Raw genomic sequence first — 16,860 nt, 5'->3', positions numbered from 1 at the left:
GGTACTGATGTTGCCATGTTCCATTTATGCTATTTTTTCCTGTGATACTTTCATAAAATTATTGGGATTAGGGTAAAAAATGTATCATAATTTTGATTAGACATTAAACTGCATTATTCACTCTAACCTGATGAAGGGAGGTTCAATAAATACTCTAGCTGGGTGTTGTCCTAATCAGGGTGTCTGATCAGTGGTTAGGGTGTGACCCCAGTCACCTGATGTTGATCCAATGATGTAGGTGAGACAGGAGAGGATCAAGACAACACATCCAAAAACGAATTATTACCTTATCAATACAGGCTTACGGGATTAACATTTAACATTGAGATAGCAAATAAGAGCATTAACAATATACACAAATGTTGTTTGTACTTATGTATTATCATAGACTTTATTTTAGAAGTGTGCTTCAAATTAAGATACAAATGGACCTAGGCAAACTCATGAACATTTACTATGGAGTTCTAGAATGTTTTACTTGATTCCAAAATAGCCAAACTTGTCTTTCACATTTTGGAATGTCTGGGCTTGAATCAAATAATTTTCTGAAATAGATTACGGTTCAACCTTGTTCTAACAATACATGTTTGGTGAAATATCGTTTTTTCTACATCTAAAACTTTCCCTCCCTCTTGCTCTGAGAGAAAGCAAGAGTGAAATAAGAGAGAGCAGCATGGGGACATGGAAGGCTGGCCTGAGAGTCAAACCCCTGGGAGGACCCTGACCATTTGGCTTGATGTTGAATAAACACAAATGTGTCTCCCCCCTCTAAAAACAGGCTCTCCTCTGCCCCATGCTGATCCTGTTTATGTGTTTTAGCCAGGTTTCTGTTTTAAGTCCAGGTGCTAAACACCTTCCCTCTGAGATAAGAGATGATTAATGCCTTTGAATGAGCAACGGTTTAATGGCTCAAAGCTTAATTAAGCTGTGGATGGACACACTCACCAATGGGATCCGACAGCATATATACAAGGTCCAGCCCAGCCAGCCAGCTGAGGTGAAAAGAAAACTCCATATTTTGGATATCATCCCTTTGATGTGAATGATGACCCCCGCCTTTTAGGCCCCATCCCTGTCCGCTACCACCATGGAAATTTGATTAGTTTGCCCTTTTTAATTCCACACCACTTGCAGAGAGGGTCCTTGGGCTGGTGGTGACAATTGTGACCAAAGCCTGATCCCATATAAATATCAGAGAGTGTGGAAACTAGCAGGCCATTCGGTCAGGAACTAGCTATCAGGGAAGCTGTGCTTTGAGGAGGAACCATAAGGGAGCATAAGGAGTATTTACCATGGATATACTGCTGCCCTACCTACTGCTCATTCTGTGGGCTCTCAACGTAGCCTGTAAGTACTGTTGTTTGTCTTTCTCGATTTGACCATAAAGCTCAATGATCTACTGATGGACTTCAATCAACATTAAGACTTTATAATCCATTTTGATACACAGTAGAACCCAGGCACTGGTACAGAGTGTGAACAGACCAGCCGTGTGACCTGCTGATGTGTATCTGTGTCTGATACTGGCTGTTTGATTTAAACTGTTTGGTTTTTCAGAACCTTGTTGTGTGATGTGCTATATTATATATAGCTATTATGCTACACGTGAGAATATTGTATGTCACTTTATTATTAGGTAGTGTCCTGGTACTGGCCATGGCCACTAAGGTCTAGGCCTACGTATAGGAGTGCTGATCTGGGATCCGTTTTGTCTTTCAAATTGTAATTAATGGAAAGGGAGGATCTGATCCTAGAGCAGCACTCCTACTCTGAGATATTATACTTGACCAAGGAATCAGAGCCCTGACAGCTCAGGAATGCTGATGTCACCTTGGACTGCTATACAAGGTGTCGATGTGTCTGTGTTTCTTATCCAGCAGCTTCCTTGTTGAACAAACATGTGGAGCACAGGAACCCGTTTGCACTGAGAGCCTGCTGCAAGAGGCAGAGCCACTTTGTTTACATCGGCCAAGGTAAATCAATGGTAAAGCACCATAAAATGGCAGCACTGTCTCATTCCTCATACATGACTTCTAAAGTGATACTATCAAAGTCTAGTCCCATACTGAAGCCAACTCTTCCCAAGGGACTAGGCTACTACAATACAAAGTCTTCCAAAAACCCTTGACTAAAAATGTCCTTGTTTTATCATAGACTTATCTCCCCCTATTCAACAATATTTGTCAGCAGAATTATGTGGTTTGAGAAATGCAAACAAAATTATATCTTCATATAAATTAGTGTAAGATACATGCTTCCATAGTGACGTTTAGGAGCTTACAGAATTTGGGGTGAGAGAAATTGGGGGGCTTTGCAATGATTGTTGTTATCATGGATTGTTTACCTTCTGTCCTCAGACATCTCTGGTAGTCCTGTGAGTGTGGATGTGGGGATGTGCAGGATCCACTGTGGGGGAGAACAAAGCAGGACATCACATGAGGCTGGACAACAGCAGGGTTATTCCAAACATTCCTCCATGTTGGAATACCTCAGGAGCAAAAAAGTAAGTGAGCAGTTCCTCAAATGACCAAAAGAGAGCGCTACAACTTCAGGATTGTAAAGAGTTTATGAATTTTAAGGAATTAAATCAGGCTTCCTTATTTGAGAATTTGATCAATAAAATACAAACATATATTCGATGAAGACAAAACTCTTAGTTAAATATGGTTACTTGTTGCATTATTAGGGACATTATTATCTCAACATTAGGGTGCTGAGACCCAAGATAAGAACACCATTACAACTTAATAGGCATATAGTCTTGACTAAAAACATCGACAAGTTTTCTATTTTCCCCTTTATAAAAGGTAAGGGTCCGCAAACCTACCACTCCAATCAGTGCCAAGGGTTCTGGTCAGGTTACGTCCTGCGGGGTGAACCATAACTGTGAGCCGACCGGGGTGAGGGTGGACCAGATGCTGCTGTTCAAGGGTCCCCGGGAGGTGGAGGTCATAGAGGAATGCCACTGTGAAAACAAACTGACCCAATGTGTCCGGGTTCCGGCGCTCAAAACCTACTTCTTTAAGACCCCATACGAGACTGTCATCGATGTGGGAAGCTGTTCGGGTTCGAAAGGTTCTCCAGGTGTGTAGGCTTGATATATTTCTGAAGGACTACAAAAACAGCCAACATTTTGAGAAGGGTCTTGACCTCGTCCAGGGAAGAAGTGCCTTCTCTTTCTGTTGTTTCCCGGCTACTTCCTCGGTCTACGGGTCGACTGTAGCATTGTAGCTAAACCTAACCCTGATCCTAACCTTAACCTAATTCACCCAACCTGTTATGTTAGTTCTCCTAACCTGCTCTGCTAATTATCCTAACCTGCTACATTAGTTCTCCTAACCTACTACGTTAATTATCCTTACCTGGAACGTTAATTATCCTAACCTGACAAACAGGGGGCTTGGTTTCCCTGGGCTGTTCTTCCCTGGGCGGTTCTTCCCTGGAGTTTCCAGGATGCGGGCCGCAGTCAGCCCTTATTGAAACTTTATGGTCGCAAAAACGTAATGCGTAAAAAAAACCATGTATGGGAGATAATGTACAATGTGCATAAAAGTGTTGCTCGCATAGGGGTTAGGATTGAGCCCAGAAGGAGTAGATTATTATTTGTGTGTCATTGCTGTAATACATGGTAAAACATTTTTTAAAGCACTCATTGTTGTACCAACAATTTGCACACACAAATACGTTCCTATTGGTAAAGTTCTAATAATAATTCAGTGGTAGCATAATTATAAAGTCCATATCACAGGATGCATGGAAGACAATAGCATTTGAATAAGAAATGTCAGGCAAACAGTTAATGGACACAGAGCTCATGAAACAGACAATCATCATGGTTCATGATCATGTTCAGAATCTAAGTAACTCTAATAATATTGAATAACTATTTCCTTCTCAGATGGGTTCTCCTGCGTGCCCACTAAATTTGACTCGGCCTTGGTGAAGACCCCTAACAAGGTAGACCTGGTCCAGACAGTGGAGGTCTGTGAGCTGAGTAAGAACTGCTATAGAGTTCCCTACATGGAGTACTACTATGAAATAGTCTATGATGCTAACGGAGTCAAAGAGGAGAAACTCAAGGTGAGCTCATGTTTTGGTATCTTGTCTTTTTATTAGCAACGCCCCGCCCTGTCAATATGCCACTCTAGCAATGTATAATTTTCTTTTTCATAAAGAAATAGGAAAAAGAAAAGCTTGCACTAAAACCTATGCCTTTTTTCCTTGTCTTTTGGTCTCATTCTTTATAGAAACTATTTTGCCACTCTTCTTTTTTTAATAATGAACTTTAAAGCTATGCACAGACTACCTAAGATGAACCCTTATCTAATCTTATTCATTTATCAGCTAGGCAGCTTCACACCAATCAGATGTTTGATCAGAGAGCAAAGGAAGTTCGTGATTCCATCTGAGTGTCAGACACACTAACAAGTCACCTCCATTTGTCAGATAGATCTGTAAATAAAAGGTCATTGGCCCACTTTAATAAATTTCCCCCGCACATCCAATCCACTCCCCACTGGTTGGCACCGCACAGACAGACACAGCAGGTGTGAAATGCTGTACTCTTAATGTACACGTCTGTGACTGCCCAAAAAAAGTAATGTCTGTCTCTTTGGCTGGGAGATAAAGAGATGGCTATAGTCTCTTCAATGGGTTCAGCTCCAAAAAAAAATAAAAGTTTAACTGGATGGATGCTATAGTATGCACAGTGGCCTTTTCTGGGGCACAATGCAAACAAAACACTTACAGTGCCTTCAGAAAGTATTCACAGCCCTTGACTGACGTTTTATTAGGTTACAGTCTGAATTTTAAATGGATTAAATGTAGATCATTTTTTGTCAATACACACAATACCACAATGTCAAAGTGGAATTATGTTTCTGAAAATGTTTACTAGTGAATTACAAATGAAAAGCTGAAATGTCTTGGGTCAATATGTATTTAACCCTTTTGTTATTGTAAGCCTAAATAAGTTCAGGAGTAAAAATGTTCTTAACAAGTCACATAATAAGTTGTATGGACTCAGTCTGTGTGTAATAATAGTGTTAACATGATTTTTGAATGACTACCTCAGTCGAGGTCCCTCAGTCGAGCAGTGCATTTCAAACACAGATTCAACCACAAAGACCAGCGAGGTTTTCGCAAAGAAGGGCACCTATTGGTAGGTGGGTAAAAAAATGTAAAAAGCAGACAATGAATATACATCTGCTCATGGTGAAGTTATTAATTACACTTTGGATGGTGTATCCAGTCACTACAAAAATACAGTCATCCTTCCTAACTCAGTTGCCGGAGAGGAAGGATAAGGCTCAGGGATTTCACCATGAGGCCAATGGTGACTTTAAAAGTTACTGTGATAGGAGAAAACTGAGTATGGATAAACAACATCATAGTTACTCCTCAATACTAGCCTAACTGACAGAGTGAAAATAAGGAAGCCTGTACAGAATAATACATATTTCAAAACATGCAATAAGTTTGCAATAAGGCACTAAAGTAAAACTGCAAAAAATGTGGCAAAGAAATTAACTTTATGTTCTGAATACAAAGCGTTATGTTTGGGGCAAATCCAATACAACACATTACTGAATACCACTCTTCATATTTTCAATCATGGTGGTGGCTGCATCATGTTATGGGTATGCTTGTCATCTAGGCAAAATCCTATAGGAAAACCTGGTTCAGTTAGCTTTGCAACATATACTGGGAGACAAATTCACCTTTCAGCAGGACCATAACCTAAAGCACAAGGCCAAATATACACTGGAGTTGCTTACCAAGACAGAATTGAATGTTCCTGAAAGACGACATTAAATATTCCTTAGTGGGCTAGTTACAGTTTTGGCTTAAATCGGATTTTAATTATATGGCAAGACTTGAAAATGACTGTCTAACAGTGATCAACAACCATCTTGACAGAGCTTGAAGAATTTTGAAAAGAATAATGTGCAAATATTCTACAATCCAGGTGTGCAAAACCCTTAGAGACTTTCCCAGAAAGATTTACTGCTGTAATCGCTGGCGAAGGTGATTCTAACACGTATTGACTCAGGGGGTTGAATACTTATCTAATCAAGATATATTAGTGTTTATTTTTTACAGATGTTAGATTTTTCCTACACTTTGACAATAGAGTATTTTGTGTAGATCGTTGACAAAAAAATGACAATTAAATCCATTTTAATCCCACTTCGTAACACAACAAAATGTGGAAAAGTCGAAGGGGTGTAAATACTTTCTGAAGGCACATGCATTTATAAGAGCAAACAAAAAAGACATAGGGTTCACGTGTGTACAAGGGGGTTCAACGAGGCCATGAAGGAACATTCCATTTTAGGCCTCCCGAGTGGCACAGCGGTCTAAGGCACTGCATTGCAGCGTCACCACAGACCTTGGTTCGTTCCCAGGCTGTGTCACAACTGGCCATGATCGGGAGTCCCATAGGGCGGCGCACAATTGGCCCAGCGTTGTCCGGGTCAGAGGAGGATTTGTCCAGAGGGTAGGCCATCATTGTAAATAAGAATTTGATCTTAACTGACTTGCCTAGTTAAATAAAAAAAATATTTAAAAACCTCAACCTGCAGCATCTTCTTGCTTAAGTAAATAGTTATTACTATTGTTTAAGACTTTATTTTAAGTATTTAAAAAAAAGTGCAATATTGTTTGTTGACAAAGATAGAGATGACAAAATATAGTTATTTAACTGATCTAGGTCTGTTAAATTGAGCATATAGGCCAGGAGTATTCAAATCTTGCCCTACGAGGTCTGGACTACTGCTGGTTTTCTGTTCTACCAGATAATGAATTGCACCTACCTGGGGTCCCAGGTCGAAATAAGTCTCTGATTAGAGGGGAAAAGAGGGAGAAAAAGAAAAAATGCAGTGGAACTGGCTTCAAGGTCCTGATTTGAATTTGAGGGCAATAGACCTTCTGCTACCCCCTCTCACTAAAGGTGTGAGGAGAGCAAACACAAATGGTCTTTGCAGGTGTTGGATCAAAGCATTTAACATAGATCCCCCCCCTCCCTGCTGCTGGTGGGTTGGCCTGGCTGTTTTTTTCAGCCTGTGGTGATTTGATTGCTGATGGCATTGTCTCTGTATTGCTAATGTTCCAACAGGAAATAGACGTGGGCAGATGTTTAGGAGGCTGCACCACAGGAAACCGCTGTCTTCTCAGGTAAGCTGAACACATGCAGCTGCTCCCTCCCTCCCGGAAGCACTCCAGCCCTCCTCTCTTCTCCTCCATCATTCTACCACCCCTATCCTAACAACTGCCTGCTAGCTTATAGCTCTAACACTCTGTAATACCCATAAAGTGTAGCTGTTGTGGTTTAAATAAGGCTTGTTTGCTTTGGTTTCTGATTTACACTCCCTCCCAATTGTCCTCAAGGTATTTTCCATTTTCAAGTTTTGATTTGTGATTTCGGTGTATATTTTAGGGATAAGTCTATATTTTAACTGTGGTCCTTCTGTAGCTCAGTTGGTAGAGCATGGCGCTTGTAACGCCAGGGTAGTGGGTTTGATTCCTGGGACCACCCATACGTAGAATGTATGCACACATGACTGTAAGTCGCTTTGGATAAAAGCGTCTGCTAAATGGCTTTTTATACTTTTTTATTTTATATTAACATTTGAAAGTGTGTCTACCAGAGAAATAGATAGGACTTCAGTATTTGGAGTGCATTTTTATGACAAATGTTGTCTTACAACTTCTGTTTTCTCACTCTGTATTGCAGGAGCCACTCTGATTCCGAAGTGTGCTATCTGTGGGCAGAGAGACCCACCAACTCTTGTGTCCCTCGGGGCTACGACAGCCACATGTCCCTCAACCAGCATGGCCAGATCCATACAGTTCTCTCCATCTCCTCTTGTTTCTGTCAGTCCTGAACCAGTCCTCAGTAGGATGCCCTCTAGTGGAGCAGAAACACACTGATATCCCCTGAGAACAAGAAGCTACTGCCCTGTCAGGTCCAGAAACAACCCCTATAGCCTCTAACCCTTAGCAAGTAATGTAGATCTCAAATACTTTGATAGGTAAAAGCAATGCATGATTGTAATGTAACTTGCCAATCCACTTGTCTATCCAAATGCAGCATTGAAGTGCCACAAAGTGCCCAAGGATTAGGGGCTAGGGATTATTTTTGTGTGGGTTCTTCAAATCGTCCTTGTTTTAGACTGCAGTCCTATACCATTCATTTCTCCAGTGTAGAGCTAATGATCTCTCTGCAAAAAATTGCTAAAGATATTCTTGTATTGTATGTAATATATGTATAAAATAATTTTCTAAATAAAATGTATTCCAAAACTATTCATCAACTGGCTATCAGCCATCAAATTATTGAATGAACCTCAAACTGGCCCATATTCTCCCATAACAGAACCAGTGGAGTAAAAAGTGTTAAACAAATCAAAATATGTTATATTTGAGATTCTTCAAAGTAGCCACCCATTGCCTTGGTGACTGCTTTGCACACTCTTGGCATTCTCTAAACCAGATTCATAAAGTAGTCAGCTGGAATGCATTTCAATTAACAAGTGTGCCTTGTTAAAAGTTAATTTGTGTAATTTCTTTCCTTCTAAATGTGTTTGAGCCAATCAGCTGTGTTGTGACAAAGTAGGGGTGGTATACAGACGATAACCCTATTTGGTAAAAGACCAAGTCCATTTTATGGCAAGAACAGCTCAAACAAGCAAAGAAAAATGACAGTCCATCATTACTTTAAGAAATTAAGGTCAGTCAATGTGGAAAAATTTCAAGAACTTTGAACGTTTCTTCAAGTGCAGTTGCAAAAACAATCAAGCGCTATGATGAAACTGGCTCTCACAAGGCCCGCCACAGAAAAGGAAGACCCAGAGTTACCTCTGCTGCAGATAAGTTCATTAAAGTCACCAGCTTCAGAAATTGCAGCCCAAATAAATGCTTCACAGAGTTCAAGTAACAGACACATCTCAACATCAACTGTTCAGGGGAGACTTCATGAATCAGGCCTTCATGGTCAAATTGCTGCAAAGAAACCACTACTAAATGACACCAATAATAAGAAGATACTTGCTTTGGCCAAGAAACACAAGCTGTGTAAGGGCTATTTGACCAAGAAGGAGACTGATTGAGTGCTGCATCAGATGAACTGGCCTCGACAATCACGCGACCTCAACCCAATTGAGATGGTTTGGGATTTGGACCGCAGGGTGAAGGAAAAGCAGCCAACAAGTGCTCAGCATATGTGGGAACTCCTTCAAGACTGTTGGAAAAGCATTCCATGTGAAGCTGGTTTAGAGAATGCCAAGAGTGTGCAAAGCTTTCATCAAGGCAAAGGGTGGCTACGTTTTTGCCATAGATATAAAAGCAGATTTATGTCTAAAATGTAACTAGCCCACTAAGGAACATTGAATTTAAGGCCTTGTCACACTGGTATAAAGGATTTGGCAACAGGTGCAGGAATACACAATAGGGGTTTTTAATACACCAAAAACAAACATATACACAAAACTCTGAGCTGTACCCAAACAAAAGAGCGAGGGTAAACCTCGTTGAACGACACAGAAGGATACCCATAACACACAATATATGAAACACGCAGCATAACAGCTGCACCAACGCATAAGTACTCACACCACCAACAGACATGGAAACAATAACCGACAAAGACAGAGGGCACATATTTAACATACTAATCAGGGGAAATGGGAACCAGGTGAGTGTAATCAGACAAGACAGTTCAGGGTTGATGATAATAAATCCTGTTCAGTGAACCCTAGAATGCGGTGAAGTAGATCTCCAGAATTTGTATACAGAATGAGCAGCAGTACCGGGGGGGATCCGTCACAGGCCTCCCGAGTGACACAGCGGTTTAAGGCACTGCATTTTTAAAACGATTTGCTACCTCTCACCCAAGTGGTGACTGCCATTTTAAAAATTATTAATTTTACAGGACTTTTCTCAATTTGCGAAAAACGTGTGTAATGACGAAAGGAACCAAAGGGCATACCACCCTTTGATACTTTTAATACTCACTATAAAACTTTTTCTAACCAGTAATAATGATAACTACAACATATAATGTAAATAATAAATTGATAATAAAAACCAATTCAGTGCCTAGTTCTGTTGCTAAAAATAGCCCATGTTAAAGAAGATCTAGGGACTGCTAAAATAGTCGAAAAAAGCAACATTATTCGATTGCCACACACAATTGGCAATCAAAAAAGTGGATTAAGATATTTTACAAGAGTGTTCTAGTCTGGATATAAATACTTAATTGCTTACTGGAACTAAAAAAGACAACTGTAGTGCATCCTGTAAAATCCCTTAAATCCACGAGGGCGCACAAGTCTGAATTTATCCACACTAATGAATGTTGAATTTGCATATTTAGAGATGGGTTCAATTATGAGTTTAGCAAGGTCAAAATAGTTGGTGTTGTGTTTGACCAGCTGCCAATACATAATTAAAATGTAAATTAAGTGTACATCCCCAAATAGGTGGCCTCCTTATATTTATACAAGTAGGCTAATTGTCTTTCCCCATAAGACGTTATCCCCATTTGTCTAAATGAATGGATTTATTTTGTGGCGGTTAACCTCTTCCTCAGCTATGCTGTCTACAGAAAGGTTTAATCATTTTCTGGATCTTTTACATTTAATGTTTTAATTTGACCCAAAATTACCATGAAAACATTTTTTTTTCTCATCAGACATTGAGAGGAACATTTGAATGAAATCTACATTCGGGTTCACACTTGTTAAATTAGCCTTCGCTGATAGTTGATTTACATTTGTGACTAAATAGCATCATTTGTTTATGGTTGTTGTCCGAGGGTTTAAGGACACTATAGCCAATGCTGGACTTCGACTGCTGGAGGACAAGAAAACTGATGCCTCAAGGACCCACAACAATAATAATGCACCACCACAGATGTTACCTGTTGCCATGTTAGTGTGCTTGGCTACTGCAAAACCATCACTAAATTTGGAAAATCACTTTTCCATGGAGAACAATTCTGAAGAAGTGCGTTCAGCTGCTATCAAGAGGCTCCTGGAGGTTTTTGGTATGGAGGACCCTCCTCTCCTCAAGGGCGATAAGCAGCCACCTTAGTACATGATCGACCTGTACAACACAGTTGGAGATGTGGACGACGTTACCAAGGACCCCTACCTTCTGGTGGGCGGAATACAGTTTGCAGTTTCTTTAACAAACGTACGATTTTAACCTTGTTAATACAGAGGCGATAGATTGTCTCTGTTATACCTACCTGCCACTATGTATGATTAACATTATACAATGGTTGAAATTATTTGTCTTTTATGCAGAAATTGCACACACAAATTATGCACGGGTAGTAGGCCCAAAGTTTATCTATCATCAGGAAACTTTTGTTGCGTTCTCATCTTGACAATATGCATCCTTCTCCCATAGAGTGCACAATGAACAAGTGGAGTTCCTGTTCAATGTATACACAGTGACCAGGAGTGAGAAGGTTTTAACTACTGAGTTACATCTCTTCAAACTGCAGCCCCAGGCCTCCAACAGACATCACTTCTGTCAGGCAAGTTACTCAATTGTTTCCCTTAGGCAGACATGCACTGTCCTTCAACTCCTTAGACTGCACAGACTCAACTGTTCCTTATCTTCCCAGAAGTATTAGCTAAGTGAATCCATTTACACGTCAGTGTCTACCAGCTCATAGATTGCAGCAAAATGAACATAACGAAGGGTAAGAAGCTGTTGTCTTCTCGACTGATCCCTGTCCACTCCACTGGCTGGGAGGTGTTTACCATTACACAAGCTGTAATTCATTAATTAATTCACCCACCCACCCACCCATTCCGAACCACCAGAACCCTCTCCCTATAAAAGTTTGTTCCTGTAAGGTTGAAGAGGGCAGTAACCTGGGTCTGCTGGTGACAGTGTGGACCCTAGGAGGAAGCCAGATGGATCAGAAGGTAGTTTGTTCTGGCATTGATTTGCACTTTTCGCACCAAAATACCCTCATCTCTCGGAGACAGAACCCGTCTCGTTTCTGAGCAGTATGACAACTGCGTGGTCACATGGTGTTTATACTTGCGTACTATTGTTTGTACAGATGAACATAGTACCTTCGGGCATTTGGAAATTTCTCCCAAGAATGAATCAGACTTGTGGTGGTCTACAATTTGTTTTCTGAGGTCTTGGCTGATTTGTTTTGATTTTCCCATCATGTCAACAAGCAAAAAGGCACGGAGTTGGAATGTCGGCCTTGAAATACATCCACATGTACACCTCCAATTGACCTGTGATGTCAATGATGTCAATTAGCCTATCAGAAGCTTCTAAAGCCATGACATAATTTTTTGGAATTTTCCATGCTGTTTAAAGGCACAGTCAACTTAGTTTATGTAAACGTCTGACCCACTGGAATTGTGATACAGTGAATTATAAGTGACATAATCTATCTGTAAACTATTGATGGAAAAAGTCATTGTGTCATGCACAAAGTAGATGTCCTAACCGACTTGCCAAAACTATAGCTTGTTCACAAGAAATTTGTGGAGTGGTTGAAAAACTTGTTCTAATGACTCTAACCTAAGTGTAAGTAAACTTCCAACTTCAACTCTAAGTATCAAAAGTAAAAGATGGTATAAAATTACTGTAAGACAAAAAACATCACCTAATTTCTTACGAGATTTTAGGATGATTGAGAAAATGGTGACATTTTTCTCTTGTGGCTTAAACTCAAAAGCTCAGGCCACTCTGCAAAATATGTGTTTTGATTTAAATTAAACACAGGTAGGCTATGCTACATTTTGTTAACACCATCTGTTCTAAAATTCAATCACTGCACATAATTCAAAACAATACTATAACTCAAGAAGATGTAAATGCATATCCCTATGAAAATGATTGAGATGAAATGGTTGGTATGCTGATGCTGCATGGACATTTCACCAGTAAAACTTGAAGAATTATCCTTCAGGATAAACAGAAAGAAATGTGAAGGGAGGGTGAACACAAAAATATGCGTGTAAAGTAAAGTTTAAGAAACACATGCGCAGAACACGACTTGGATTTTCAGCTTTGAGGAAACCATGATCCAGGAAGGGGGGGACGGGAGCAGATCTGCTGTTTTCAACTCTCTAGAAACAGCAGGAGTGGTAGAGATACTCTCAATGATAGGCTATGAAAAGACAACTGACATTTAGTCCTGAGGTGCTGATGTCACGTTCTGACCTTAGATCCCGTTTTGTCTTTTGTTTTAGTATGGTCAGGGCGTGAATTGGGTGGGTTGTCGATGTTAGTTTGTCTATGATTTTCTATTTCTGTGTTTGGCCTGGTATGGTTCTCAATCAGAGGCAGCTGTCAATCGTTGTCCCTGATTGAGAACCATATTTAGGTAGCCTGTTTTCCATTGTGTTTTGTGGGTGGTTATTTTCTGTTTAGTGTTGTGTTGCACCTTACAGGACTGGTCGTTGGTTGTTTATTGTTTTGTTTTCAGTGTTCATTAAATTATTTAAAATATGAACCCTTACTACCCTGCACCTTGGTCCTCCTCTCCTTCCCCAGACGACAAGCGTTACAGAACCACCCACCAAAAAAGGCCCAAGCAGCGTGGTATCGGGCAGCAGTGATCTCAGGAATCCTGGACATGGGAGGAAGTTTTGGACGGCAAGGGTTGTTACACATGGGAGGACATCCTGGCTGGAAGGGATCGCCTCCCATGGGGACAGGTGGAGGCAGCCAGGAGAGAGGAGGCAGCAGGTAATGGGAGCCAGCGCTTCGAGGGAACACGGCTGGCAAGGAAGCCCGAGAGGCAGCCCCAAAAATGTATTGGGAGGGGGCACACGGGGATTGTGTGACTAAGTCAGGTAGGAGACCCGAGCCAACTCCCTGTGCTTACCGGAGAGCGAGAGGGACCGGGCAGGCACCGTGTTATACCGTGAGGCGCACGGTGTCCCCGGTGCGTGTGCATAGCCCGGTGCGGTCCATTGCAGCGCCTCGTATCGGCCGGACTAGAGTGGGCATCGAGCCAGGTGCCATGAAGCCGGATCAGTGCATCTGGTCTCCAGTGCGTCTCCTCGGGCCGGTGTACATGCCACCAGCCTTATGCATGGTGTCACCGGTTCGCCAGCACAGCCCAGTGGGGCCTATTCCACCTCACCGCACTGGCTACGGGGAGCCAGGTATTCAACCAGGTAAGGTTGGGCAGGCTCGGTGCTCAAGAGCTCCAGTGCACCTTCACGGTCCGGTCTATCCGGTGCCACCTCCATGCACCAGCCCCCCGCACCAGTCTGTCCTGAGCCGTCAGTCAGCCAGGAGCTGCCAGAGCCGTCAGTCAGCCAGGAGCTGCCAGAGCCGTCTGTCAGGCCGGTGATGCCAGAATCGCCCTTCACTCCGAGCTGCTCCAAAACTGCCATAAAAAAGCCAGACTACGGTTTGCAACTGCACATGGGGACAAAGATCGTACTTTTGGAGAAATGTCCTCTGGTCTGATGAAACAAAAATAGAACTGTTTGGCCATAATGACCATCGTTATGTTTGAAGGAGAAAGGGGAAGGCTTGCAAGCCGAAGAACACAATCCCAACCGTGAAGCACAGGGGTTGGCAGCATGTTTTGGGGGTGCTTTCCTGCAGGAGGGACTGATGCACTTCAAAAAATAGATGTCATCATGAGGACGGAAATTTGTATAGATATCCTAATTAAATGATATCTGTAACGGTTTTCTTGAGTCGAAGGAGAGGCGGACCAAAACTCAGCGTGGTGATTTCATGTTTGTTTTTAATAAGAAAAACTATTCATGAACAAACTACAAAACAATGAAATGTGAAAAACCAAAACAGCCCTATCTGGTGCAAACACAGAGACAGGAACAATCACCCACAAAACCTAACACCAAACAGGCTACCTAAATATGGTTCCCAATCAGAGACAATGACTAACACCTGCCTCTGATTGAGAACCATATCAGGCCAAACACAGAAACAGACAAACTAGACACACAACATAGAATGCCCACTCAGATCACACCCTGACCAAACAAAACATAGAAACATACAAAGCAAACTATGGTCAGAGTGTGACAATATCACTGAAGCCCTTGACAAAAAAACAGCACTGTGTCTAACTTTTTATTGATCTCTCTAAGTCTTTTGATACAGTTGATCATGCTATACCGAGGCAGAGATTGTCGAACGTAGGTCTTTCGGAGCATGCAGTTGCATGGTTTGCTAACTATCTGTCTGATAGAACTCAGTGCACTCAAGTTGATGGGCTTATTTCTGTTAACTTGTCTGTCTGTAATGGTTTGCCCCAGGGCTCTGTACTTGGTCTCCTTTTATTCACTTTTTATATAAATCATTTAGACAAAAATTAGCAACTTCACTTTTATGCTGATTATTATGTGTTGTACATCGTCTCTCACAAAAACTTTCCAGAACTTGCAAACTGCTTTTTATACTGTTCAACATACCTTGTGTTAATTATAGCTTATCCTCAATGCTGACACAACTAAACTAATGGTGTTTTCTAAAGCGAGAAATAGACTTCTGAACCTTTTACCTATTACTACCTGTCAGGGCAATGAGATTGAAGCTGTAACCTCATATACATATACTATCGTCCAAACGTTTGGGGTCACTTAAAAATGTCCTTGTTTTTGAAAGAAAAGCACATTTTTGGTCCATTAAAATAACATAAAATTGATCAGAAATACAGTGTAGACTTTGTTAATGTTGTAAATTACTATTGTAGCTGAAAACAGCCGATTTTTCATTTTTTAAAAATCAGCAACCATCGCTCATGTGTTCCAATAGCAAATTGGGTTAGTTAATCCAAGTTTATAATTTTAAAAGGGTAATTGATCATTAGAATACCCTTTTTCAATTATGCTAGCACAGCTGAAAACTGTTGTCCTGATTAAAGAAGCAATAAAACTGGCGTTCTTTAGAGTAGTTGAGTATCTGGATCATCAGCATTTGTGGGTTTGAATACAGGCTCAAAATGGCCAGAAACAAATAACTTTCATCTGAAACTCGTCAATCTATTCTTGTTCTGAGAAAGGAAGGCTATTGCATGCGAGAAATTGCCAAGAAAAGGAGGATCTCGTACAACGCTGTGTACTTCTCCCTTCACAGAACATGGCAAACTGGCCCTAACCAGAATAGAAAGAGGAGTGGGAGGCCCCGGTGCACAACTGAGCAAGAGGAAAAGTACATTGGAGTGTCTAGTTTGAGAAACAGACGCCTCACAAGTCCTGAACTGGGAGCTTCATTAAATGGTACCCACAAAACACCAGTCTCCATGTCAACAGTGAAGAGGCGACTTCAGCATGCTGGCCTTCTAGTTAGAGTTCCTCTGTCCAGTGTCTGTGGTCTTTTGCCCATTTTCTTTTTTGTTTTTATTGACCTGTCTGAGATATGGCTTTTTCTTTGCAACTCTGCCTGGCAGGCCATTATCCCGGAGTCGCCTCTTCACTGTTGACTGGTGTTTTGCGGGGACTATTTAATGAAGCTGCCAGTTGAGGACTTGTGAGGCGGCTGTTTCTCAAACTAGACACTCTAATGTACTTGTCCTCTTGCTCAGTTGTGCACCGGGGCCTCCCACTCAACTTTCTATTCTGGTTAGAGTCAGTTTGCGCTGTCCTGTAACGGGAGTAGTACACAGCATTGTACAAGATCTTCAGTTTCTTGGCAATTTCTCGCATGTAATAGCCTTCATTTCTCAGAACAAGAATAGACTGATGAGTTTCAGAAGAAAATTATTTGCTTCTGGCCATTTTGAGCCTGTAATCGAACCCACAAATGCTGAAGCTCCAGATACTCAACTAGTCTAAAGAAGACCAGTTTTATTGCTTCTTTAATCAGGACAACAGTTTTCAGCTGTGCTAA

The 16,860-nt window shown here is 41.3% G+C and overlaps 1 protein-coding gene across 2 annotated transcripts; it reads left to right on the top strand.

Annotated features, from left to right (window-relative positions):
* The first annotated feature begins 1,202 nt into the window (after positions 1 to 1,202).
* On the top strand, positions 1,203 to 8,287 carry LOC118381117 (uncharacterized). Of its 2 annotated transcripts, none has more exons than XM_035768086.1 (7): positions 1,203 to 1,347; positions 1,881 to 1,973; positions 2,358 to 2,503; positions 2,808 to 3,084; positions 3,899 to 4,080; positions 7,118 to 7,176; positions 7,736 to 8,287. In XM_035768086.1, exons 1-7 carry the CDS (start codon positions 1,293 to 1,295, stop codon positions 7,884 to 7,886), a joined length of 963 nt encoding a protein of 320 aa, XP_035623979.1. In that variant the 5' UTR covers positions 1,203 to 1,292; the 3' UTR covers positions 7,887 to 8,287. The 2 variants fall into 2 exon arrangements, with proteins under 2 accessions (XP_035623979.1, XP_035623978.1); XM_035768085.1 differs by having other exon boundaries at positions 1,205 to 1,347; positions 1,878 to 1,973.
* The last annotated feature ends 8,573 nt before the right edge of the window (positions 8,288 to 16,860 follow it).

Source organism: Oncorhynchus keta, chromosome 15 (assembly GCF_023373465.1).
Source record: "Oncorhynchus keta strain PuntledgeMale-10-30-2019 chromosome 15, Oket_V2, whole genome shotgun sequence".
NCBI classification, from domain to species: domain Eukaryota; kingdom Metazoa; phylum Chordata; class Actinopteri; order Salmoniformes; family Salmonidae; genus Oncorhynchus; species Oncorhynchus keta.
This window is presented reverse-complemented; position numbering and strand designations above follow the sequence as displayed.

What these genes read in the sequence shown, in the direction of transcription:
- LOC118381117 (XM_035768085.1), top strand. Translation starts at nt 1,293, where the DNA reads ATGGATATACTGCTGCCCTACCTACTGCTCATTCTGTGGGCTCTCAAC. An exon ending in CTTTGTTTACATCGGCCAAG is followed by an intron (nt 1,974 to 2,357) that starts GTAAATCAATGG and finishes TTCTGTCCTCAG; the next exon opens with ACATCTCTGGTAGTCCTGTG. An exon ending in TCAAAGAGGAGAAACTCAAG is followed by an intron (nt 4,081 to 7,117) that starts GTGAGCTCATGT and finishes ATGTTCCAACAG; the next exon opens with GAAATAGACGTGGGCAGATG.